The following is a 27,008-nucleotide window of genomic DNA, read 5'->3' on the forward strand; positions in this document are numbered from 1 at the left end:
TATCAAAAACCTACAGCAAACATTATTCTTCATGGTGAAGCTTTGATAGCATTCTCTAAGTCTGGAACAAGATGTGGGTTCTCCCTATCATCTCTTTAATTCAACACTATGCTACATTTCATAGCCAATCAAATAGTTATAAATCTAAGAAAAGGTGTGAGATCATTAAGAAGAAAATTATAAAATTTACAAAAGACATAAAGGAGTCCTAAATAAATACAGTGGCATACTAAGTTCATGGATAAGAAGATGGAACAATATAAAGATATCATATCAAATTAATATATTAATCATTGCAATTTCAATTAAAGTTTCAATAGATTATTCAGTGGAACTAGACAAAATTGTTTTAAAATTGATATGGAAAAACAAGTGGCCAAAATAGAAGAAGACAAATAAGGAGGAGGAAAAAAGGAGAAAAAAGAGGAAGAGAATGAAGATAAAGAAGAAGAAGATGAGGTAGAAGTTCAACAACAACAGAACAACAGCAAGATGGGAAGCTTTGCCGACTAGATACCAAAACATTACACATCCGTAATAATATGAGATTGTAGGGTTAGCATAGAGAGAGACAAAAAGATCAAGAAACAGAACAGAGAGTGCAAAAACAGATGCCACATAAAAGGAATCCTAATATATGATTAAGATAGCAATAAAAACGATAAGGAAAGGATGGAGTGAAGGTATTCAATAAATGTGATAACTATGCACATGGGGAGAAATAGGCACCCACACCACATACTGAGCATAAATAAATTCCAGGAGAATAAAAGACCTAAATGGATATATATCTTTTAGGAAAAAATAAAAACATCTTTATGATCATGACATAGGGATTGATTTCTTTCCTTTTTTCCCCAGTTGATTTAGAAGTTTATTTTGCCAAGGTTAAGGGTCATGACCCATGACACAGCCTCAGGAGGTCCTGAGAACAGGTGCCCAAGGTGATTGAGTTAGAGCTTGATTTTTATATGTTTTAGGGAGACCTAAGACATTAATCAATACATGTGAAGTAGACATTGGCTTGGTCTGGAAAGGCAGGACATCTTGAAGCAGGGGCTTCCAGGTTATAGGTAGATTCAAAGATTTTCTGATTGGCAATTGGTTGAAAGAGTTATTACCTAAAGACCTGGAATCAATAGAAAGGTGTGTCTGGGTTAAGATAAGGGTTTGTGGAGGCCGGGGTTCTTTTTATGTAGATGAAATCTCCTAAGTGGCCACTCTTAGAGGCAATAGATGACAGGTGATTCCTGTTCAGACCTTTAAAAGGTGCTAGACTCTCAGCTAATCTCTTCAGGATTGGAAAAAGATCTGGAAAGGGCAGAGGATTCTCTACAGAATGTAAATTAGGGACGGATTTCTTAAACAAGCCACTAAACCACATGGAAAAATGAACGATTGATAAAGCTGGCTACATCATTAAAATTAAACACTTTTGTTCAAAAAAAAGCCACAATAAATAAATTTGGAAGACAAGCCACAGACTAGAAGATGTGCAGCAAATATTATGGAAAAAAGGCTTAATATACAAAATTTGTAAAGAACAGCCACAAATCAATGAAAAATAAATAAATACACTTATAGAAGAAATGGGCCAAGGTTATTAACAGGCAATTCACAGAAAAGAAAATCTAAGCCAAATAGCCTATGAAAAGATTACCTTGCTAGTGATGAGGAAATGCAAAATGAAACAATAACATACCATTTCACACCAACTGGACTAGCAAAAATGGTAACATTCGACAGTGATCAATGTTGAAAAGAATTGAGCAACAGGATTGCTCACACCTTGAAGGAGGTAGTACATAGCCATATGTTTTGTACTGTTTTAAATCCTACAAGAAGACCTCAGAGAAACTCTTCCTTATGTGTACATGGAAATAATAAACAAGAATGTTTCTTTTCAAATTATTTGTAATAGCAAGCAAATTGCAAGCAAATTAAATACCTATCATTAGAAGTATAAATAAATAAATCACAGCATATTTATAAATGGACTACTACACAGCACTAAAAATGGATGAACCAGAATTCACAAGTTAACTTCAGAAATTGTAGCAAATAAAGCCAATTTTACGTAGATCATATACTAGGAAATTTTTATATAGAGTTTGAAACATGCAAAGAGTGGCATATATGCTTATGCATACCTGATTATAAGTTCATAAAAACATTCTGAACAGCAAACTTCGTACAGTTGTTACCTCTGAGGAAGCAAAGAGGGAAAGGAATGGCATCAGAGAGGGCCTCAATTGTATCTGTAAAGATTTATGTTGTTTCTTTGGGGGGGGGGGTTGTTTTTTGTTTTTTGAGACAGAGTCTCTCTCTGTTGCCCAGGCTGGAGTGCAGTGGCTCCGTCTCAGCTCACTGCAACCTCTGCTTCTCTGGTTCATGCGATTCTCCTGCCTCAGCCTCCTGAGTAGCTGGGATTACAGACACGTGCCACCATGCCTGGCTAATTTTTGTATTTTTAGTAGAGACGGGGTTTCACCATGTTGGTCAGGCTGGTCTCGAACTCCTGACCTCGTGATCTACCCACCTCAGCCTCCCAAAGTGCTGGGATTACAGGTGTGAGCCACAGTGCCTAGCCTTTTTTTTTCTGTTTGAGACAGTCTCATTCTATCACCCAGGCTGGAGTGCAGTGGTGTAATCTTGGCACACTGCAACCTCCAACTCCTAGGTTCAAACAATTCTCATGTCTCAGCCTCCTGAGTAGCTAGAACTACAGACACAGGCCACCATGCCTGGCTAGTTTTTTTGTATTTTTAGTGGAGACAGGTTTCCAGGCTGGTCTTGAACTCCTGACCTCAAGCAATACGCCCACCTTGGCCTCCCAAAGTGCTGGGATTACAGGAGTTAGCCACCACACCCAGCCTATAAAAAGTTATGTTTTTCTAAAAATAATCCAAAGTATGAAAAATGTTTGGCTTTGATAGACTTGGATGGTGGCTATATGAGAGTCATCATACTATTCACTGAAATTGTCCATATTTTTAAAATATTTCATAATTTTACATATTTGAATAATAAGCCTGAGCCACAATGGAAACCCCAAAGTGTCAGACAGGCCCATTCACCATTAAAAGACCCACTTCTACACACCAGTCTCAAAGTGTGCATTAAATAAACGAATGCCAAAAGTCCATCATGCACCCTGCACACACCTAGTGAGAGGGCAGGGGAATTCGACCACGAGACAAGGCAGCCATTTTTTTTCTGTTCATCAAAGACTGCTTTGTACTGATCTTTGTCACCCAAAATCTCTTTTTGTGGGATCCTTCAAATTAGTTTATGTCACTTATTATTAGAATTTATCCTTCCAAAACAGTTTATCGAGTAGCATCTAATAAAATTATAGGAATAATCAATAGGAATAAGATCCCTTCCTTACACCTTATACAAAAATCAATTCAAGATGGATTAAAGACTTAAATGTTAGACCTAAAACCATAAAAACCCTAGAAGAAAACCTAGGCAATACCATTCAGGACATAGGCATGGGCAAGGACTTCATGTCTAAAACACCAAAAGCAATGGCAACAAAAGCCAAAATTGACAAATGGGATCTAATTAAACTCAAGAGCTTCTGCACAGCAAAGGAAACTACCATCAGAGTGAACAGGCAACCTACAAAATGGGAGAAAATTTTCGCAACCTATTCATCTGACAAAGGGCTAATATCCAGAATCTACAATGAACTCAAACAAATTTACAAGAAAAAAAAAAACAACCCCATCAAAAAGTGGGCGAAGGACATGAACAGACACTTCTCAAAAGAAGACATTTATGCAGGAAAAAAACACATGAAAAAATGCTCACCATCACTGGCCATCAGAGAAATGCAAATCAAAACCACAATGAGATACCATCTCACACCAGTTAGAATGGCAATCATTAAAAAGTCAGGAAACAACAGGTGCTGGAGAGGATGTGGAGAAATAGGAACACTTTTACACTGTTGGTGGGACTGTAAACTAGTTCAACCCTTGTGGAAGTCAGTGTGGCGATTCCTCAGGGATCTCGAACTAGAAATTCCATTTGACCCAGCCATCCCATTACTGGGTATATACCCAAAGGACTATAAATCATGCTGCTATAAAGACACATGCACACGTATGTTTATTGCGGCATTATTCACAATAGCAAAGACTTGGAACCAACCCAAATGTCCAACAATGATAGACTGGATTAAGAAAATGTGGCACATATACACCATGGAATACTATGCAGCCATAAAAAATGATGAGTTCATGTCCTTTGTAGGGACATGGATGAAATTGGAAATCATCATTCTCAGTAAACTATCGCAAGAACAAAAAACCAAACACCGCATATTCTCACTCATAGGTGGGAATTGAACAATGAGAACACATGGACACAGGAAGGGGAACATCACACTTCGGGGACTGTTGTGGGGTGGGGGGAGGGGGGAGGGATAGCATTGGGAGATATACCTAATGCTAGATGACGAGTTGGTGGGTGCAGCGCACCAGCATGGCACATGTATACATATGTAACTTACCTGCACGTTGCGCACATGTACCATAGAGCCTAAAGTATAATAATAATAATAATAATAATAATAAATAAAATAAAATAAAATAAAAAAATAAAATGTGCTAGTTCAGGTTATCCTAGTAGCTGTAACAAATAAATCTTGGCCCTGAAATATTAGTGGCTTAGTGGCTTAGCACCAAAAAAACTGTATTTATCACTCACCCACCAGTCCATCTCTGTGTTCCTGGTGGAGCAGCTCTCCTCTAAGCAGTCATTGGGGGATGCAGACTCCTTTCATCTTTGGCATAGGTTTCCAATGTTCCTGGGCTTTTTTGCATCAAACTACTTGAGGGGAAAGAGCATGACTAATTGCCCAAGGGTAATTTTTATGGGCCAGGTTTACAAATAGCATTTACCCATCTGCTCACGTATTTGCCGTAACTCAGTCGTAACATACAAGTGCAAGGGAGGATGGGAGCCTTACTGCAGCCTGGGGAGAAAAGAGAATGACTGGTGACCATTTACCATTTTCTGCCACCAACAAAAACCATGTTACAGAGTGAGAGACAATACTGTACCAGAATACCTAGGTGAATGGTGATATGGTTTGACTCTGTGTCCCCACCGAAATCTCACCTCGAATTGTAATCGCCATAATCCCCACGTGTCAAGGGCAAGACCAGTGGAGGTAATTGAATCATGGGGTCAGTTTCCCCCATGCTGTTCTCATGATAATGAGTGAGTCTCACAAGATCTGACGGTTTTATAAGCATCTGGCATTTCCCCTGCTGGCACTCATTTTCTCCTTCCTGCCACCCTGTGAAGAGGTGCCTTCCACCATGATTGTAAGTTTCCTAAGGCCTCCCAAGCAATGCTGAACTGTGAGTCAATTAAACCTCTTTCCTTTATAAATTACCCAGTCTCTGGTATTTCTTCATAGCAGTGTGAAAACAGACTAATATGGGTATTAGCAAATGACTGAACTAAGAAACCACCAAAAGCAGACTTAATTACTTGGTTACTTCTTGTTTTAGTCATGGTTCTCCAGAGAACAGAACAAGTAGGATGTGTATGCATATAAAAAGAGGTTCATTATAAGGAATTGGCTCACCTAAGTCTGGAGACTGGCAAGTCCAAAATCTGCAGGGTAAGCCAGCAGGCTGGAGATCCTGAGAGCCAATGGTCCAGCTTGAGTCCGAAGGTAGCCTACTATAGAACCAGGAAGATCCAACGTTACAGGTGAAGTACAAAGACAGTCTTCCAGAGAATTCTCTCTTCTCAGAGGAGGCCAGATCTTTTGTCTACTTAAACCTTCAAGTGATTGGATGAGGCCCACACACATTATGGAGGACAAGCTGCTCTAGTCAATGTCCACAAATTGAAATGTGAGTCTCATCCAAAATACCCTTGCAGAAACACCTAGAATAATGTCTGACAAAATATCTGGATACCTCGTGGCCCAGCCATATTGACAAGTGAAATTAACCATTACAATTTTAGTCTGCATGTTTCTGATAGGATTACATGATAGTTAAAATCATGGTTAAGAGCAGGGCTTTGGAAGCAGCAGACCTGAGTTTGAATTCTTGTCCTGCCTCCTATTTGAGAAGTGACTTCACATCTATCTAAGCTTCAGTTTTCTTATCTTTAAAACGGGGATAATAATAGGCTGTTGTAAGGATTTAATAGAATAATACATGTAACACTCTCAGCACAGGGCCCATCTCATAGTAGGTGTTGGTAAAAGAGGTTGTTTTATTCACATTGTGGGATATATCTAACACTATTCCCTAAGTGTAGTACATATATAAATACATGCTTTTGGCTGGAAAAGCTAAGTGAGATGATCAAATCACTCTGGTGCAAAAGCCAGCAGTGTGGATGGAAATGGTGTGCCTGTTCTTTCTCTCAGGAAATCCACAGGGTTGGGCACAGGGCCTCAGGTTTTCGTTTGGACACCCCAGCAGCCCCTCAATACAGGCTATTCACAAAAGCCCCAATACAGTCACCGTGACAGTCCAGGTGTGAACCCTGACTCCCCACACGTGAGCCATGGTGTCCCTCTAGCCTTGTTCATTCATTGTATCAGTAATCTACTGTCATGATAATGCTGCATAACAAATTATTCCAGAACTCAGTAGCTTGAAACAATAAGCATTGATTATTGCTCCCAAGTCTATAGGTTGGCTGGAAAGTTCTATTGATCTGGACCAGGCTAGGCTTGTCTTGGCTGAGCTCACCCTTGTCTCCCTGGTCAGCTGGCAAGTTGCTGGGGGCTGATCGGTTTAGGATGACCTCACTCACATGTCGATGGATTACTGTTGGCTGGGGTGTCAGGCATGACAGGTTATGTGTCTTTCATCATCCAATAGGCTAGCCTGGGCTTGCTCACATGGAGCCTAGACAGGGTGGCAAGAGAAAGCAGAAAAGCCACATGGTCTCCTGAGGCCCAGGCTCATCACTTCTGCCACATTCTTTCAGTCAAAATAAATGACAAGAGAAGTCCAGATTCAAAAGCCCAGGGTTGTGAGAAGGCTTGGTGTTAGGAACAATGGTAAGAAACCTCTATTTATGGCTGATTGCTAATTAGTGTCGCCTAATTTAGCAATGAAATGTTTCTTTCCATATGTTCCTCTGGAGAGCCCATGGCATTCCTCTCCCCCGCTTGAGGGCCATAATTAAGGATACAGAAGACTTATTTAATATCTTTACTTTGTTCAAGCTGGTTCGCATGCACTTGTCCTCCAGCCTTTGGTGAACTGTTTTAGGACAGGGACAGGTTTAACACAAGGGCCGACCTCTGTAGTGACACTGGGTTTACATATCTGGGTACACGATAGGCGGATTTCATTCTTGTTCCAAAGAGAATTTTGAGGCATGAAATATGTAGCCTTTATGGAGGCAGGATTTATTCTGACTCATATAGAGAAAGAAAATGTGTGTGTGTGTGTGTGTGTGTGTGTGTGTGTGTGTGTGTGTGTGTGTTTCAACCCTTGGATGTGATTTTTTTCTAAGGGCTGGTGTGATAGCTTTCCTTGCCCCAAGAGGGTGTCCCAGACAGTGCACTAGTTGATGCTGCAGAAATGGAAAATTCCTGGGGATATGTAGGCAATGAACCCCTTCAGCCACATTTCCACGTTTCCTGATTGCTTGCCACAGTTTGAACAGTGAATGGAAAGACCTTGTGCATTCCGCAGGGCATACTCGCACTGTCCCAGCAGACCTGGGAATGTGCCTGTTTGATTCAGTAGCTCTTCCACCCATCATTAAAATGGACTTTTCTAGCCAGGCGCAGCAGCTCACAGCTGTAATCCCAGCAATGTGGGAGGCTTAGACGGGAGGATCGCTTGAGCCCAGGAGTTTGAGATCAGCCTGCGCAACATGGGAAACCCCCTTCTCTACAAAAAATACAAAAAATTAGCCAGGCGTGGTGCACACACCTGTGGTCCCAGCTACTCAAGAGGCTGAGGCAAGAGAATCACCTGAGCCCAGGAAGTCGAAGCTGCAGTAAGCCAAGATTGCACCACTGCACTCCAGCCTGGGTGACCGAGGAGACTCTGTCTCAAAAAAAAAAAATAAACGAAGAAATAAATGTAAATAAAGTGGACTTTTCATGGTCGGATCTGGTAGTTCCAGATGATTTGTACCATTGGAATCTTTTGCATCTTGAATGCTGTTTGGGTCTGAAAACACAGCCGTCTGAGTGATTCAGTTTATACTTGTTTTATTTCTCTATTGCAGCTTTACAAACCACCCCAAAATGGGGCGCTTTACAGAAAACTAAAAGACAGGTAGATAATGGTTTGCTCAGCACTTTAAGTCTTCACAGAACTTTAACACAAGGGCTGACCTCTTCAGTGACACAGGGTTTACTTGTATATGATATGCAGATTTCATTTTTGTTCCAAAGAGAATTTTGAGCCCATGAGAGATGTAGCCAAATTTGTTTCACTGCGTATCTAATGTGTCTTTATGTTTTTCCAAAGCCACGGGACCCGATGTGCAGGAGAAGTTTCTGCTGCTGCCAACAACAATATCTGTGGAGTTGGAGTAGCATACAACTCCAAGGTTGCAGGTAAGCCATCCCTGCCAAGCAGAGGCCCCCACTAGGTATCACACTGATCTCGAGGCTGACCATGGCCCAGCAAAAAATCCCACTGGTGCAGAAAAGCTAAGATCCACAGATTTGGCACAAGTGAAAAAATTTTTTTTCTTTTAACCTGCATAGCAATATCAATACAGTTTTAAATTTTTAATTTAAGCATAATATAAATTCAAAAAAGTTAACAAATCATAAATAAGCTAATGACTTTTCCCAAACTGGTCATACCCATACAGTGATCAGGAAACAAAACGTAACCAGCACCCCAAAGCCCTTCATGTCCCCTTCCAGTTACTACTCAGACACCCAAGAATAAGCATGATCTTGTTTTTTAACAGCAAAAAAAAATGGTTATTGCCGGTTTTTGAACTTTATATAAATAGAATTGTCAGTCACTACTCTTCTGTGTCAGTGTCAATAACATTTTAATGAGTCTCAAATATAGACTATAGAATACAAGGTGGTGTGTATAAATTATTTGTAAACATGCTCAGAGCTCTTCAAAATGTTTTGCACAATGGAACTCATCTTCAAAAAGAGAAATTCTACCTAGAACCTTTTTCTTACATTTCACTGGGTAGGATATTTAACAACTTCCTCTTTTTGGAGCCTTTAGAAATGAGTGGCAAGTCACTGGAAATTTAGAAACCAACATCCCTCCCCTCTCAGAAAAAAAAAAAAGAGAGAGAGAGAGACAGACAGAGACAGAGACTGAGAGATTCATAAGCTTTCAACGAGATGTCTGAGAATGGAGGGGCTCCAGTCTTGTTCCAAGTTTTGCATCAAATTGGTTCTTAATTTATTCAGTCTGAGTCACCCAACCTTGTTTTTCTTTTTTCTTTTCTTTTTTTGTTTACAACTGTCCTGATATTTTCTTTTCCTGGCAATTTAATGGAACCATAAACCTACTTTCTGCTGACACCCCATTTCCATGGAACTAAATAAAGCAAAAGTAACCTATACAAACCCACTATTAACCTCTTTTCAACACTGTTTGCTAAGAGGCTTGCCTGAACTGGGTGCTGAATGTCACAAAAGAATACATCTGGAGTTTCTAAAATGTAAATAGAGGAGGCTTAGCCCCTGGGTTTCAGCTCTATTTACTTTGTGCGCATCCAAAATGCTGGCACTAAAATGTCAGGAGCCATTATGAGCTCAGGGGAAAGAATATCACTTGGTTAATATTTTATAAGCCAGGCTCAGACCTGGGATTGAATCTAAGGGAGGAGGTTTCTCTACTCACAGGACAGAACTGGAAGCAACTGAAAAATTCAAACCTGAATTTCTTATTCACACACCCAAGGTAACTGGTTTTTGGAACAAAGTAAAATGACCACCTGCAAAAGATAAATGAGTTAGGGGGAGCTCACAGCTTTCTGGAGGTTCCTGGGAGCTTCTTTTTCTATCTCCTTCTTTTCCTTTTTTCCTCTTCTCTTACTATTTGCACTCTGAAAACATCTGAGCATTGAGTGCTCATCAAATGTATCTAATTCTCCTGCTGTCTTAGTTTTCTCTTCCTAAAAGCACAACCTGAGACAAGGATTCCGGGCAAGCAGTTAATGTGGGAGGTGGTCCCCAGAAGCCAGGGTGAGGGAGTGGGGGAAGAAGACAGGAAAGGAATGGAGGCCTACAAAGTGAGTCTCATGGACAACAGGGGCCCCATTCTGCAGGTAATTCTCTGAGGGAGTGTGGAGAACACCCCTCAGAATTGACCCCGCTAACGTGAGGAGGCTGTGGCATTAATCTGCCAGTTCCCATCTTTCATTGTTTGGGGGTGCCGTGGGGCCTGTCCAGCCTACCCAGCTCGCTTGAACTAAGTGGAACTCCTTCAGCAGAGAACGCCCCCGGCAAAAAGCCAGGGAGCAGGCCAGAGGACCAGGCAGGTGCAGCAGCCTCTGCCTCGCCTGCTGAATGCAGCCTGACACCTCAAAGACGCGACTGGGCTTCTGTGAAGCCCAACGACAGGTAGGGCATCACAGCAACGCTTTGAGGTTCCAGAAACCAAGAACAGCCACCCAAAGATTTTGAGCAAGAGAGGCTCCTTTCTTTCTTTTCCCACTCCCTTAGCCCCAGCTTGGCTCCTCTGTGACCACGTACGCTGGCTCTAACTACAAGGGCTGCGAGGCTCCAGTCCCATGCCTGTGCCTTAGGGAACCCAGTGTCCTCTGGCTCCCTGGGGCGTCAACATGAATTCTTGAGGAAGCACTGGGGAATTACTCATGGATTGCAAAAACAGCAGAGTTTATCTTACAAATTTAAGGAAAACATTTTATTCATCCTGGCTGGCAATTGCAAAAGTTGGCTAGTTTTTAATTATTTGCTAAAAATGAGCCAAACCCTCCAGAGAATCTTTCCGTTCGGGAGCTTTCTGGGCTAAGGAGGTCTAAAGCGCCACCTGGTGGCCAACTCGGATCGTTGCTGGTCTCAAAGTCGAGGTGTTCGTTCATTACAGGTTGGGGGGCGTCCCTGTGATGTCTGAGGTCCTTCCCCAGCACCCCTCCACGCTGTCTCCAGAAAAAGCCCAAAGTTAAAATGTGGTTGAATCTTAACCCAGGGATTCAAAAAAGAAGAGTGGAGATGAGATTGTAAATTAAGTCCTCTGAAAAGAAGAGAGCATTGAGCATCTCTGCATCTGCCTGAGTTCCTCTTCTGTTCATAAATTTTTCTCATTTTTCCATCAAGGCTCCTGTCTTTTTCTTGTTGATTTGTAGGCATTCTTGGTGTGTCCCAGAGGTTAGCCCCTAACCCATTTTAATCAGTGCAAAGATCGCCTTCATTTCTCTTCGTGTCTGTCTTCATTTCAAACTCTGTGACTCGTAGACCCGCACGTACGGGATGTCCCAAAAGTCATCCTGCAGTCTTCGAGCTTTAATAACCCCAGAAACATTATTTGAAAGTTCATTTACATTTCCATTTTCACTGATTTAATTGTATAAATTTTGAAGAAAAATATTACATTTTTTATTTTGAAAATGCCTTTATTCAAGTAACTGTCTTTTTAAAAAGGACCTCATTCTTTCCTTCTTTCTTTTTTCATTTTAATTTTTAAGTAAGCAACATCCTCAATCAAAAAGATTGAGTCAAAAATTGAAATTAAATGTGTCATTCAAAATCCACAAAACCAAGCAAATATACCACAAAACCAAGCAAATGTACCACAATGACCTTCCAAATGATGGTTTCTGCAAATTTGTCAAATGCATATTTCTGAAAATATTAAAGCTCGAGACCTCATCAAGGAGTCATAACACTGTCTCCTGCCTTCAGGCCTTCCGTGTGGTCCGTAGTTACTGTGGGCACCTTCCTGTTGCAGGGGATGGAAGCTGGCGGACAGGTCTCCTGCCCCATATAGCTCACAGTCTAGGAGGAGACAAAGACAGGGAGCAAATAAAAAAATATCAGATAACAACTCATGAAAGAGGACAGAGAGTAACCAGGGCTCAGGGACAAGAGGAGCCTGAGGGTGGGGCTCTACAGTTCCTCACTGTTCTGGATTTCTGCAGAGACTCTCAGAGCAGCCCCAAGAAGGGGCCAGGCCAAGTGGGCTTGGTCCTATTCACCTTCCTTTTTAAACCAAAGCACACAGATTTACACACTGGGCTTCGGGATGAGATCACCTTTGATTGAAGATTTTGAAAAATATTTAAAAACCACACTGTTGACCATTGTGAAAATGCCGTGAAATTTCTCTATGAATTGCTTTCATATATTATTATCATTATTATTGTTGGCCAATGAATCTCATAACACTGAAGATAAACATTTTATCTGAGCTTTTCAATAAACAAGTAAAAATCACTGTAAGTACGATGACTAACGTGAGTTTTCAGAACCTAAAACCTGGATGAGCATGAACTTCCTCCTTACCATCCAGAGCTAATTTTCATGAGCACAAAATGTGGCACTGATGAGCACCGAAGTTTGTGGCAGATGTAGCATTTACTGGAGGCAGGGACAGGCACACCTTGTGCAACAGGAGCAGAGGCAGAGAGGGTGCAGCTCAAATACCCTGGACATGCAGCCCCCAGGGCACCAGGGCTAGCCACAGTGCATGCTGCACAGGCAGACGGGGAAGGCTCTAAATGAATGGAAGAGACCCACAGAGTCACCTCTACTCATTAATGTGCTGTGCAGGCCTGCCTGGGGTCAGATAGAAACACTTGATGTGTGGCTGTGTCTGTTCTTGCCCATCAAATACACACATCAGCATTGTTAAGGATGTGAAGACACTGACTCCTGGCTCCTTTGATTTCTCTCTGTCTCTCTCTCCCGCCCCCACCCCGCCCTGTCTTCCTCCCCTCCTCCTCCTCTCCCCTTCTCCCCCTCTCCCTCTCCTCTCTCCCTCCCTCCCTTCCTCCCTTCTTCCCCTCCTCTTCCCCCCTTCCTACTTCTCTCCCTTTCCTCTCTCTTTCCCTCTCCTCTCCCTCTCTCTCTCTCTACCCTCTCTCTCCTACACTCTCCCTCTCTCCCTCTCCTCTCTCTCTGTCCTCTCCCTCTCTCTCTACCTGCTCTCTCCTACACTCTCCCTCCCTCCCTCTCCTCTCTCTCTGTCCTCTCCTTCTCTCTCTACCTTCTCTCTCTCCCACTCTCTCCTTCTCCTCTCCCTTTCTCTCTACCAGTTCTCCCTCTGCCTCTCTCTCTCCCATTCTCTCTGTCTCTCTCCCTCTATCTACCCTCTCTCTGTCTCCCAGTCTGTCTCCCTCTCTCCCTCCCTCTCTCCTTCTCTCCCTCTCTCTCACTCCGTCTACTCTCTGTCTCCACCCCACATTCCCCTGTAGCTCCTAGAGCATCCAGGGGCAGAGGAGAGGCCCTCCCTAAAAACCCTTGGGTCACGCTGATCCTCTGTCTTGGCTGCTAATGGTGCAGTTGCTTGCAAAATTAATACTGTATCTCATTCAATTAATGTATGCCTCATTCCTCTTGAGCTTAACAAGATTAAAAGAATGTCGGGCGCCTGGTCCCTGAATATGAATGAGAGACTTGCTCTCAGCCTGTGGCCACCCTATAATGTTAAAACAGTCAGAAGATTAATACACATCCGCTCTGAGGTTCTTGTGCAGCACAGAGGGAGCCCATGAAGGTGATAAGAGCTGCAAAGAGGAAGAGGGTTCAAGGCACAGCTGGAAGTGCCATGCACCAGCCCTGGCAAAATCCAGGGCTGACATTTGTTGGTTTGTGGGGCAGCAGAAGCCTGCTTTGGCCAGGGTTGAATTTCTCACCTTCCAGTTCAGTGGGCCATTTGGTCCTGGTCATCTGGGCACTAGGCAAGTTCAAGAGCATCTGAGCAAGTGAATACCAGCCTGTCTCTGTTTATTTCCCACCCACAGAGTTGGCGTGACTTTGCACAAGAAGAAGCTGCACTGACCAGTTTATTCTGTGGCTTATTGGTCACCTGCATTAAATAAAGTTTTTAAATAAATAAAAATATAGGTGGGACAAAAGCAAAATACAGAGTCTTAAATTTCCCATCTCCTTATAAAATGAACCATAAAATTTAACATCTGGAAATTTCAAACCAAAGACTAGGCTTATTCTAGATAAGCTTCCTCCAGGAGAAAGAATGCTAACTGATAACTGGATGTTTGCTGGCAAAAATGGTGATTACACTTATGGGTTAATAGTAGAAGATGGAGGAGCAGAGCCTGTTATTCATTCTTCTGGACCTGTTATTTGTGTTGGAGAGAAAATCAACTAAATAAGGTAATAATGCCAGATATTTATGCACCAAATATTTGTCAAGCTTAAAATAAATACCAAGCATCATGTTGATCCTCAAGGACATGGAAGTGAATAAAATAGACACATGCCCTATACTCAAAGACCATGCCGTCTGGTGGTGTATGAAACACACAAATAAGCAGTTGCAATAGAAGGTTAAAGGTACACAAGAAGAGGGCTATGAGCACTGAAGAGGAAAGTGAGATCTTCGAGTCTCCTGAGGCCAGAAAGTAGTAGTCCCTCAGGAAAGAAAGCAATTTCATGTCCATTTCAGCTGCCTGGCAAGAACCTGGGTGGCTTTTAATTCGATTGACGTGCTCGCCATGTTAGAAAGTGAGGCTTGTGAAATAGTGTCCTTGAGGCACAATGTCCTTTGGCCACCGGGGATAAGGAAGGAGTTTTGGGGCCCAGGTTTTGACTGTGCATGGCTCAACCCCTTCATTCCATAATCACACTGGGTGGAAAGACTTAGGTCAGCTTCACTAGTACTCTAAGCTCCATGCCACAGAATCGTGAACCCACTGACCCGTCCAGATGACAAAGCCTGGAGAGAGGCATGTGACCCCATCAGCGAAGTTTTGAGGGTAGTGATGGAGAGACAGCACACCCAACCCAATGGTGGCTGCTGAGTTCCCCCTGGAGAGGCCTTTGTGAATAGCCAGACGGGGACTGGAGGCCTAGGAGCACCAGCTCAGCAGGGGCAGCGCAGGCGCCTTCACTCTGTGCCCCTGTGTCTTAGGATCGTGTGTCCCACACTACCCTGGACTGCAGGACTTTGCTCCTTCCCAACATCCTGCGCGATATCACTCCCATGAGGCATCAGAGAGGAACACAACTTTACAGCGATGCTATAGGGAAGAAAGGAGAGGCGGCCGTCTGACACAGAATTACTAATACAGTTTAGAATGGCCATCTCTGCCTTTCTGTCCTCTCCAAAGTCCCTCTCAGCTACAGTGCAAATGGGAGTTCCTCCTTCCTGACCCCACCCGCTCCTGCACTGCCCCTGCCCCCTCTCTGTCCCCTGCCCTCTGCCCTCTGCCTGCTGGAATTTCTCCTCAAATATCAAATATCGATTGCCTCCCCCATCTATCATATGTAGTAGCTTTATTTCTCCCTTAAAACTTGGCTGCAGCCGACACCCAGTTCTCTGAGGCCGAGCTTCTACTTAGAAACGAGCTTATCAAAGAATCGCTTCAGCAAAGGTGGTCTCTCCCATTATGAATTCTAATAAGTTTTGCTAGGGGAACAAAATTGTCTTTAAATCATTACATCAGCAAAGATGTGGGTGGGATACAGAAAGGAGCCAGTAGGACTGTCTGTGCCTGCTTCTTGATCCCTGGACTGCACAGTGGCCCCAGAGCACCTGAGATCTCCAACCCTTCCAAGTACCCAGGGCCCAAGCCCTCCTCCACCTCCTTGTCTCCTGCGAACTGGGAAACCCAAACCTGGTGTCCTCTGCTCAACGTGTCCACAGGCATCAGGATGCTGGACCAGCCATTTATGACGGACATCATCGAGGCCTCCTCCATCAGCCATATGCCGCAGCTGATCGACATCTACAGCGCCAGCTGGGGCCCCACAGACAACGGCAAGACAGTGGATGGGCCCCGGGAGCTCACGCTGCAGGCCATGGCCGATGGCGTGAACAAGGTAAGGGGGCCGGCCCCCTAGGCCCCAGCCACTCACAAGGTGGGGCAAAGTGGGTGGAGGGGTAGAGGCAACTGAGTGAACCACTGTTACCCTGTGTGTGAGTCCAGGTCCTGCAGGAATCAGGCAGCACAGGGGCTTAGCCATGCAGGAGGCTGACTGCGGGGAGGCCTGTGAAGAAGGATAAGGGGAGAGGGCAGAAGAGCCTCAGACGCGATGCCTACCTGGCTCCTGCAAACGACAGTGGGAAGGAAGAGGCTGGGGAGGGAGGGTCTCAGACAGCAGTCCCCACACCAAAGCTGCCCATCACAGACAGAAAGGGACCTGCACGGGCACCCCCACCACCCACTCAGTCGTTGGCTGGCAGTAGCACGCAGGATGTGGGGTCTCGGCGCACATGGGGTGGTAGATCCAGGAGGCAGCAGCCAAGACTATGACCACAATGCTCGTGGGGCAGGGGATCTGAGCATGCATTCTCACAGCCGCTCCTCCGAGATTAGCCCAGGCTTGGACAGAGCCGAGGAGAAGGAAGCTGGGCAGAGCCTCCAAAGGGATGAGATGCAGGTCAGTGCTGCATAGGGAGGCAAAGGGGGCGTCTTCTCTGAGATGCTGGGGCTGGAGCCACCCCAGAGGAGACACGACCCCAAACTCAGGGACCAGAGGATTTCTGGGCTCCAGTCTATCAGGAAGTGACTTAGCCTCGCCTGTAAAACGGTGATAATGAGGGGTCACGGGGTCACTGTGACGTATAAATGAGATAAAGATGCAACTTCTCGGCACTGAGAAGTGCCTGCAAAGGGTCAGCATTTGTCCCAGTCTCGACTGTCACTTAAGCAACCACCCTAAAACTTCATAGCACAGAACACAACTCCTTTACTATGCTTGGGATGCTCTGGGTCAGGAATTTGGACCGGGCACACTGGGGATGGCTCATCTCTCCTCCACGATTCTTGGGGCCTCAGCCGATAGATTCGTTACTTGAGTATCCATTACCAAACTGTTGTGTCTTCATGAGCTGTTCCGATGCATCCATCTACTTGCCACGCATGGCACAGCTCCCACCCCTAGGCTTACACAGTCTTCTCAGGCCTGTCCTGGCTGCCAGGCCAGCAGTGGTCCCCTCCCTGTGCTCCCAGAGGACTCTCTGTAATCAGCCTGGACGTGGGACTCACACTGCAAGGTCACTGCCGTGTGTGGAGTAAGTGGTCTGGTGCTAAGTGAGGGAAAGGACAGTGTGTGAAATTTTGTGTGTGGCTTTTGGAACTCCATTTTGGGAATGTTTTTAAATTTGCTTCTTAGATTTTGGTAAATTTCAAATAGATAAAATGGCTATAGAAACCAGCACTATTATAAATATATTATAAAATGCATCCACTCCACATACACATTTAAGTTATGTACAGTCTGTTTACGGAAAATGCATAAACTCATTACTTATACATTGATAACACTAAAATAAGTGAATGTACAGAACACTGTATGTTTAACGCGGGCATAAAAAAGAGAATATTGAAGAAAATAAGAGTGGGCAGTTGAAGGCTGCTTTTCCATACATTTCTTGAGGTCAGAAAACATGTGTTTTCCTGCCCAGACCATCCTCAGGAACTGGCCCGGGGCTTGAGAACATAGTGGATGAGCTGTTCAGGGGGCGGATATGGAATTAATGCAGACATGAAATGTTATGGTTGAGAGGCTGAAAGTCACATCGAAATCTATGACTACAATGGATGTCATTGGTGCCCACCAAGATCCTCTTTACCAGGCAGGCCTGGGGACCACCCCAGCTGCTGTGAATGTTGGCTGCTGATGGCTCACAGCGGCCCCTCTCACGAAGCATCGCCCTGACAGATGGAATCTTCTCTCCCAGAAAGTTATGCCCCCCACACCCAGGGCACAGCCCACAGCCGATGACTAAGGCAGGAGCCTACTTGCCTCCAACAGGGAGGAGTCTTCAATGTAATTTATGGTCCAGAACCCCCTGTGGGCCAGGCCAAGGGTAGGCTTTACCCAAGACTACATAACTTTGGGGTTCCTTCCCCTCTGTACCTTACTTCACTCCCTTGCTCGCAGATTGCTCCTGAAAGCCCTCCCTCAATGAGTCTGGGGAAGCTGAATCTGTCTCAGGCTCTGCTTCTAGGGAATTCCTCCCACAAACACTGCCTCAAAATTTACCCCATTAGGTTTCCCTTTTTCCTTTGGCTGCCAGGAAGTTTAGAACTAAGTGTGTGCCTATTATCATTGGTTTTTCAGACTAGGTTTTCTTCTACCTTCTTTTTTGTTTGTTTGTTTGTTTTTCTTTTGAGATAGGGTCTCACTGCATCACCCAGGCTGGAATGCAGTGGTACAATCTCAGCTCACTGCAGCCTCAACCTCCTGGGCTCAAGTGATTCTCCTGCCTCAGCCTCCAGAGTGGCTGGGACTATAGGTGCATGATACCATGCCCAGCTAACTTTTTGTAGACAGGTTTCACCATGTTGCCCTGGCTGGTTTCAAACTCCAGGACTCAAGAGATCCTCCCACCTTGGCCTCCCAAGGTGGGATTACAAGCGTGCACCACCGCACCTGGCCTCTTCCACCCCATTTTCTCCATCTCTTCAGCACTCAGAGCCTCCAAAATCATCCCTTAGCTTCTGTCCCTGTGTCCGTGTTTGTATTCCTAGTGAGTCTAAGCCTCCGAATGCTAGGCAATGTAAAATTTGTAAAAGAATTGATGAAATGAGCTCAGTCTGATTAGATTATATTTAGCCATGAGAAATCTAACTTTAGATCCTTACTAAATTGTTGCTTGCTTACACACATTCCTAGTCTTACCAGACTAAAGCATCTCACTGGACAAAAATTGGCAAGTTCACATGTAACTTCCCCAGAGTCTCAGCCCTAAACAATAGTAAACAATATTTCAAACCAAGTGGAACCCTTCAGCGCAGTGGGTGGCCAACTTTGGCACACAGGCTGGATCTAACCCCCAGACTGGCTTTGCAAAGACAGTTCCCTTGGGACACAGCCAGGCCCTTCCAGGCCTTTGTGACACTCTGGGCACCTCCAACCACAGCTGTCATAGGCCCCAGGGGAAGGAAGCACATAGGGCACCAAATGAAGGGGCTCATCTCTCAGAATCAGGCTTTTCTGGCTGCTGGTCAACGTCTCTGTCTTCGCTAGAGAGCAGCAGGTCTGTCCTATTGCAGGGATATTTCAGCAGGTGGAGAGCTCCTCTTGACAGTGGAGAGACCTGAGTTTTAACCTCAGTCCTGCCCCCCATTGACTAGGGAACTTCAGACTAATCGGTGTCTCCATTCCTCACTTTCTGCAAAATGGTCTGAGTCAGTGCTTCTCAAAGTGTGGCCACAGGCCACCTGGGAGAGTGAAAAATGCAAAGCCTCAGCGCCTCCTCCCCTCCCACAGATGCCGCATTTTAACAAGATCCCATTAAAGTTTGCAAAGTGTTGCTCTACATGATCTTGAGGATCCAAATCATCTAACCCTGAGATCCTAAGACCCTAACATATGGTTTCTTAAAACCTACAATGAATAGAAAAGGGCAGCAGAGGTGACACATTTCCAGAAAGGAACAGCTCTGTATTTCCTCATCAGGATGATGGGTCGGACAGGTGGGCTGTGTGATGACTGAGCCACACGCCATTTGTCCCTGTGTTGAAGGAACAGAGGCCTAGGTAGCCCAAATAAATTGGTTTATCATAAGAATGCATCAGGAGGGGCTGGGCATAGTGGCTCATGCCTGTAATCCCAACACTTTGAGGGGCTGAGGCGGGTGGATCACCTGAGGTCAGGAGTTCAAGACCAGCCTGACCAACATGGTGAAACCCCATCTCTACTAAAGATACAAAAAATTAGCCAGGTGTGGTGGTGGGCACCTGTAATCTCAGTTACTCAAGAGGCTGAGGCAGGAGACTCACTTGAACCCGGGAGGCAGACCTTGCAGTGAGCTGAGATCGTGCCGTTGCACTCCAGCCTGGGCATCAAGAGTAAAATTCTATCTCAAAAAAAAAAAAAAAAAATGCACCAAGAGGGATCAGGACAATGAGATAGATTCAGGCAAGATTTCATAGTGCCTGGGACCAGACAGACATCCTGATCCAAGGTGGCTGCAGGATGCCAGCCCCAAGAATGTGTGGAGAGCCACAGGAGGGCTCTGCAGTCACGGGGCTAGGCCACACTCACCCTGTCTGCTTCTCCCCAGCTCCGTGGCTCCCACTCTCCAACTCACCCTTCCCCTTCCTCGAGGCTTATGCTTAGAGGTGTTTCCACTTGGACACCACCCCATTGGCACCCTTGCTTGTTACAACCTGTCAGCCTCTGCTCCAGCTGCCACCTGCCCTCGATGCTTTCAGGAAAATTTTGGTTAAAAATTAGGAGAAACACCCCAAGATGAGCCTCCAAAACCAAGAAATGTGGTTCTCTTGGGAAAGTTCAGAACTTGCAGGGTCAGAGGCCAGTCAGAAGGTTTCTAACAAAACCCCTTTCTTTCTCCTCTGAGGACATCAAAGGGTAGTTGTCTATGTTCACAGTCTTCTTAGGCATCTGATGGAGTAGTTTCTTCTGAGCTGTTGAATTCTTTCAAAGGTCTGAACAGAAATATAAGACTGTATGCACCTGTATTAATTTGTTTTCATGCTGTTGGTAAAGACATACCTAAGGCTGGGCAATTTACAAAAGAAAGAGGTTTATTGGACTTACAGTTCCACATAGCTGGGGAAATCATGGTGGGAGGTGAAAGGCATGTCTTACATGGCAGCAGACAAGAGAAGAGAGCTTCTGTAGGGAAACTCTCCTTTTTAAAACCATCAGATCTCGTGAGACTTATTCACTATCAAGAGAACAGCATGGGGAAGACCTGCCCCCATGATTCAGTTACCTCCCACTGGGTCCTTCCCACAACATGTGGAAATTCAAGATGAGATTTGGGTGGGGACACAGCCAAACCGTATCAGCACCTCTTCTGTTGTGGATTCAATTGTGTCCTCAAATATTCATATGTTGGGGTCCTAATCCCCAATACCTCATAAAGTGACCTTATTTGGAAATAGGGTCATTGCAGATATAATTAATTAAGATGAGGTCATACTGGAGTAGGATCGGCCCCTAATCCAATATGATTGGTGTCCTTATTTAAAAGACAAAAAAAAAAGAACAGGAACATCTGGGCACAGATATGCACACAGGGAGAACAGTGTGTGAAGATGAAGGCAGAGGGGCTGGGGATGCATCTACAAGCCCAGGAAAGCCAGAGATGGCCAACAGCCCACTGGGAGCTGGGAGAGGAATGGGATAGATTCCATCTCCAGAACTTCTAGGAATGGAATTGAATCTATTATGTCTCCAGAACTTCTAGAGATGGATTCTATTCCTAGAAGTTCTGGAGATGGAAGTGTCAGCAGCGTTGGCTGACACTTCTGTCTCCAGGACTTCTAGGCAAGAAATTTCTGTTGTTTAAGCCACCCAGTTTGTGGTCCTTTGGTTGTTACCTTGGTCCTTTGGTTGTGGTCCTTTGGTAGCAGCCCTGGCAAACTCATGCACCTTCCAGTCTTAGAATGGATCATCAAAAAAGAGGTTTGGCAGTGTGGGAATGACCTGGTCACTGTTCAAGGTCACCTTGATGTCACCTGGCCCTCTCCTTTACAGCCAAGATGGTCAATAGTTGATCCAATTACGACTTTTTTCTTCTAGTTCAGGAACTTGAGAATCTCCCTCCCTCCCTTCTCTGACGTAGCTTCCGCGAAGGAATGAGCATGCGAAAATGCTCACGATGCAGTCCTAGGAGAGAAACATGTTTCCAAGTTAGGGACAGTGCTGTGCTGAAATGCTCCCAATAACATCACACTGGGAGCTTGAAATTTGACATGGAAATTGACAAACACTAAAAATAAAGCCCTTTTATGCCCCCTTCAGAGAGCTGGTTGTTCAACATTTAACAGCACACTTCTCGTTGGAGGACTCTTCTGACTTCCCTTAAATTATAGCACTTACATACCTGTGTGTTCTCCCTGCAAGTAACAGCCACCCTTGCCTTCATGAGTCTGGAAGTTCCCTTTGGGAAGTGGAAAAACTGGAGGAAAAACACCTGAAACCCCAAGGTTTTATGTTTCCCCAAAATGGCAAGTTTCCCAACCAGAGTTCTAAGTTACCCCAAGACTGTGGAGGACAACTTTTCTAAGTCAAGGAAAGATCTCACACTTTATGGAATTCATCACTTTTACATTAAATACAAGGATCCCAGAAACACAATTATGAGATGGGAAACAGAGTCCTCGAAGTGAACATCATGGTGACAGCAGCTAAATGTCCATTGCTACACTGTTTAGGAAATAGTGAAGATGCTTTATTACAAGGTTATGCCAGTCTGCTGTTGAAATTCAACCCATCTGAAACAGCAACGGGAGCCCGACATTTGAGTGACACAATGCGGTTTACAGAGAATGTCTGCCAACAGGATCGGGTGGCAGGAAAGTGACGTACCTACCCTGTTTCAATGCCTGGTCTCCTTAAGAAGCATTTAGGATGAAATTTTTGATGCACAGACAGCCTGTTTCCTTATTGCATTATTCATTGTGTGACTGGAGAGAAATCGTTACACATCCAAGCCCCAGACCAGGTGACAGCAGGTGCCCAGGGGAACAGTTGGCAGATTCCCCCTTTCCTCAGCAGACATGGATTTTCACTGAGAGGCACTTTTTTGACACCTGAGGCCAAAAGAGAGTCAGGAAGGTAGGATATGTCTGCCCTTTGTCCAGACTGACAGTGCAGATGGTGGCAGTGCTCCACATCCCTGGGTGCCCCTGTCATTTTCCATGGAGTTCTGCACTGCTCCACTGCCTCTCGAAGCAGGATATTTCTCTCTCCTCCATCTGTAGCCTCCCTGGCTGCAGGTGAAAAGGCCCTTTCAAGTGTGATTGTCCTGCAAAGCATGCCGAGCCCACTGAAGCTTAAGAGAAAAATTGTTATGACTGATCTTCAGATGACAGCATGTACTTCTTTTAGAAAGTGGAGTGAGTATGATGAAAAATACATTATTTCACATTTGACTTTTCCCCGAGAAATGGGAATAAATCTCCCCAAGCAGTGGGAATAAATCTTTCCTTGTTTCAAGGTGACATTTTTTGGACAACATTGTAGTATTTTGGAAGTGAGGGTGCATTGTGCATTAGCGAAGGTTTTCTCCCAGTGACTTCCACTGCCTGGTCTACTCTAAGGGAAAATCCACTTCTGAAAGGCAATCTTCACATAAACAAAGGAGTCAGAGAATTACCTGTTATACAAGGCACTTCTTACGTTTGTCTTTCAATTTTATCATCCTGTACATACGTTTTGTTTGACCAACATAGCAATGATTAAAAGGAAGAGAACAAAGAGGAGATGGATAAGAGACTTTTATCGGGGCATGCACTCTTTGCCATAGATCCCACCATTCCCAGTTGTCTGACGGCTGCTTCACACAAACATCACCTACCTGGCTCCTTAGGGATTTGAAGTTTGCACCTCCTACATTTGCTTAGTAAATACTTGAGAGAAGCAGTGAGGAGTGGGCAAGAAGGAAATCCTTTTTTTCTTTTGCTTAGTAGTCTATGTGTTGGGTTTACAGTTACATCATTTTTCACATTGTATATGGGAAGAGGGTGACAGGACAGTCAGAGGCCCCTGAATTACCAGAGCGTTCAATAATTGACTTCTGTCTTAGTTTTAGATCTCCTAGAAGCAGATCCTGAGGCAAGATTTGGGATCAAGTAGTTTATTGGGGAGGTGAAGAGAATACCAGTGATGAATGGGAGGTGTGGCAGGAAAGAGACAGGACCAGTTAAGGTTATGTTATCCTGCCAGTCATCACTATCAGCAACTGGAGCTTAATGCCACTGGGAAACTTCAGAAAACCACACCAAAACTTGAGAACACACCCCAAAGGTATCCCACCCTGTGGGAAAGGAGCTGGAATAAAACCCATTGATGAGGTTTGTTCCCAAAAGCTTGTAAATGCCCCAGTGCTTTCAGCCTGAGGACAGATGCACAGAGCAGCCTTTCAGCCTCTTGGGAGGAAGCCCTTAGACAAAAAGATGCATATGCTGACATTTGGAAACTCCCAGACACAGGGAATTCTAAAGCCCAAGGGATATAGGCTCACACACGACTCCCAAAGTGCAGCTTAAGCAAAACCTAACCTAAGACTTAGAGTCATCACTCTCTGGATAAATAAAACACTGGTAAGGTGATGTGTTTACTGTTCAGGAAAAGGATGTAGCCCTTGCAAAGAGGGAGCTACAAAAACCGGCTATTATGGGACACAGCATCTTACTTTGCTCTGACAACCAGAAGGGGAATTCGGGTGACACTAGAAGGTCTTGAAAGTGACAACTGATGCATGAACTTCTTTCCACAACTTGAGGAAATGCAGCCACCCAGGGCAACCCTGGCACACCTTTTGCTGGCTCTGATGACTACATCCCAACTTCTTCTTAATCACTCTTCAGAGTTGCTGCTGGAGAGAATATTTTGGGAATATTTAAAGACAAGGCTACAAAAATTCTCTAAGGTACAGATGAGACAGCGCATTGATTGTTTACTCCCTAAGGGGCTGCAAAGGGCAAAGCACAGATCTCAGGTCTTCTTCCAGCTGGAATGTATGGACAGGGACCACTTACAAGAAAACCACCATCCAGGAAAGCAGGGGACAGAGAGCTGCCTGGGGAGACAGTGATTAATCAGGCATGGGCGAGGGGAGGCCACAGTGCCGCCTGCTGAAATTTAATCAGAGCCACGGGTCGTACACCATGGCGGCGAGTGCCAGCGCCTCTGGCAGACGATGAATGCCTCCTGCCAAGGAGCTCTCACGAATACTCTGCAAGCCCAGATTTATGCTCTGCAGCCAGATGAAGGTTGCAACTGAGCAGAACTGCTGCAGCATGGAATCTGCAGCTCAGCCTTGGAAATAGCTGGTGCCGTTACCATCCTTCCTTTCATTTCTGGGATAAAGAGAACTACGAGAAAAGTCTGGTGAGTTTCGGGTGATCCTTGTGACCAGCCGTCTCATTTTGCCAGGGACTTTCCTGTTTTTAGCATTGAAAAGTCCTACATCTCAGGAAACCCCTCAATCCTGGGCAAACCAAGAGAGTTGGTCACCCACCCTTTGGCTCTATTAGTAGTGTTGGCCCACCTGGGCCCAGTGAGAAATTCACCTGAGGTTAGAAGTTGACATGAATGTAAACTCAGCAGCACCTCTGACATCAGAACGATTCATCACTACAATGGCTGGATCCTTTGAGAAGTGAGACAGAATAACACAGGATTCTGACCTCCAAGGTGGTTACACGAAAACCAGACAATAACTAAAGACAACCACAGGCGCCATCAAACACTGAATCAAGGTGAGGATTTAAATCAGAGGCCAGGGCAACTGCATCATCCTTAGCTTGGCTTTTCCAGAGAACCTGATACCCTACTCCCGCTGAACTATGACAGAACCCACAGGGACTCTGCAGAGTCTGGAACTGACCAGTAAAAGTTCCAAACTACAAAGGATATCATCTATCATCACTCCCACTCACAACTCATTGATTAAAATGGCTTATAAGACCTCACCCAACCACAAAGAGGCCTGGTCATGGGCTCAGACCATGGACAGTTTGCAATATTTAGCAAGCAGCAGCAATGACTACCACAATGTGCACCGAAACAGTTAGGTAGCGCAAGAGGTAACCAGTTGACCTAGTGAGGACAAATGTGCAAATGTCGAAGATGTTTGTGAATAGTTTGAATAAAATTTGCCAAAGATGTTCATGAATAATTTGAATAAAATTTTTCGTGAACTATGAGTGCAGAAAGGCAATATTCATAAATCAATACATTGTTTCATGTGCAATTTAAAATATGTGTTTATTTTAAAATTCATATTTTAACAACAGATTAAAGTAATATAATGGAAAAGTGTCGGCAAGTCTAAATCCAACACATCAAAGAAAAAGGAAAAACTGAGTAAATATATATGCATATAGATAATAAAAATCTAGCTCAGTTTCTTAATACAGGAAGAGCTCTTACAAACCAATAAAAAGAATACTATGAGGTCAGGCGAGGTGGCTCATGCCTGTAATCCCAGCACTTTGGGAAGCTGAGGTGGGCAGATCACTTGAGGTCAGGAGTCTGGGACCAACCTGGCCGACATGATGAAACTCTGTCGTCTCTACTAAAAAAATAAATAAATAAAAATAAAAATTGTCCGGGCACAGTGCTATGTGCCTGTAATCCCAGCTACTCGGGAGGCTGAGGCAGGAGAATACCTTGAAGCCAGGAGGCAAAGGCTGCAATGAGTCGAAATCACACCATTGCACTCTAGCCTGGGCGACAGAGCTAAACTCTGTCTCAAAAAAAAATTCTATGAAAGAAAAAAAAATAGGCAAAGTATATTATCTTTTGGGGCTTGGGGCTTGGCTAAATAATAAAGCAAGAATACAAATGAGCAGGAAAGACACAAAAAGATAAATTCAACTTTAGTGAAAAAATATATAACTCAAAACAATGAGGTACTATTTTTACCCACCAAATCGGCAAAACTATTTTTAAGAAAGGACAATTCTAAATTATGATGCATATGAGCTGAATATAGAGTTCTCATGCACTGCTGGTAAACATATAAACTGTTAACAAACTTTATCAAGAGCAATAATATGGCAGATGGACCAAGAATCATCATTCATTTTTTTCACCCAAAATTTCCTCTTTTAGAAACACTGCCTAAGAAAATAAACATACAAAGACATATATAAGATTATGTTCATTTTAAACATAAAGTACTTTTTTAAAAACTAGAGACAACATTCCATGTACATTCAAGAAGAGGTGTAAATAAATTGTGGATTGGCTATTTCATAAAACTAATAAAAAATTATGGTGTAGAAGAGTATTTAATCACATAAAAAATGTTAATTATATAAATTGTGAGAAATACATTTTAAGCAGGCCAAGAAAGTTGATCTATTTTTATTATCCCAATTTCACTTTCAAGCTCGTTCTTATACTTTGCATTTATATGTAAAATTGG

At 44.2% G+C, this 27,008-nt stretch overlaps 1 protein-coding gene across 1 annotated transcript in view; it reads left to right on the top strand.

Annotated features, from left to right (window-relative positions):
• Positions 1-27,008, top strand: part of PCSK2 (proprotein convertase subtilisin/kexin type 2) — a 269,668-nt gene that overhangs the window by 206,080 nt on the left and 36,580 nt on the right. The window contains 2 exon segments of the mRNA NM_001131407.1: positions 8,484-8,572; positions 15,792-15,967. Of these exon segments, the coding sequence (NP_001124879.1) occupies positions 8,484-8,572; positions 15,792-15,967 (265 nt within the window).

This window comes from Pongo abelii, chromosome 21 (genome assembly GCF_028885655.2).
Source record: "Pongo abelii isolate AG06213 chromosome 21, NHGRI_mPonAbe1-v2.0_pri, whole genome shotgun sequence".
NCBI classification, from domain to species: Eukaryota; Metazoa; Chordata; class Mammalia; order Primates; family Hominidae; genus Pongo; species Pongo abelii.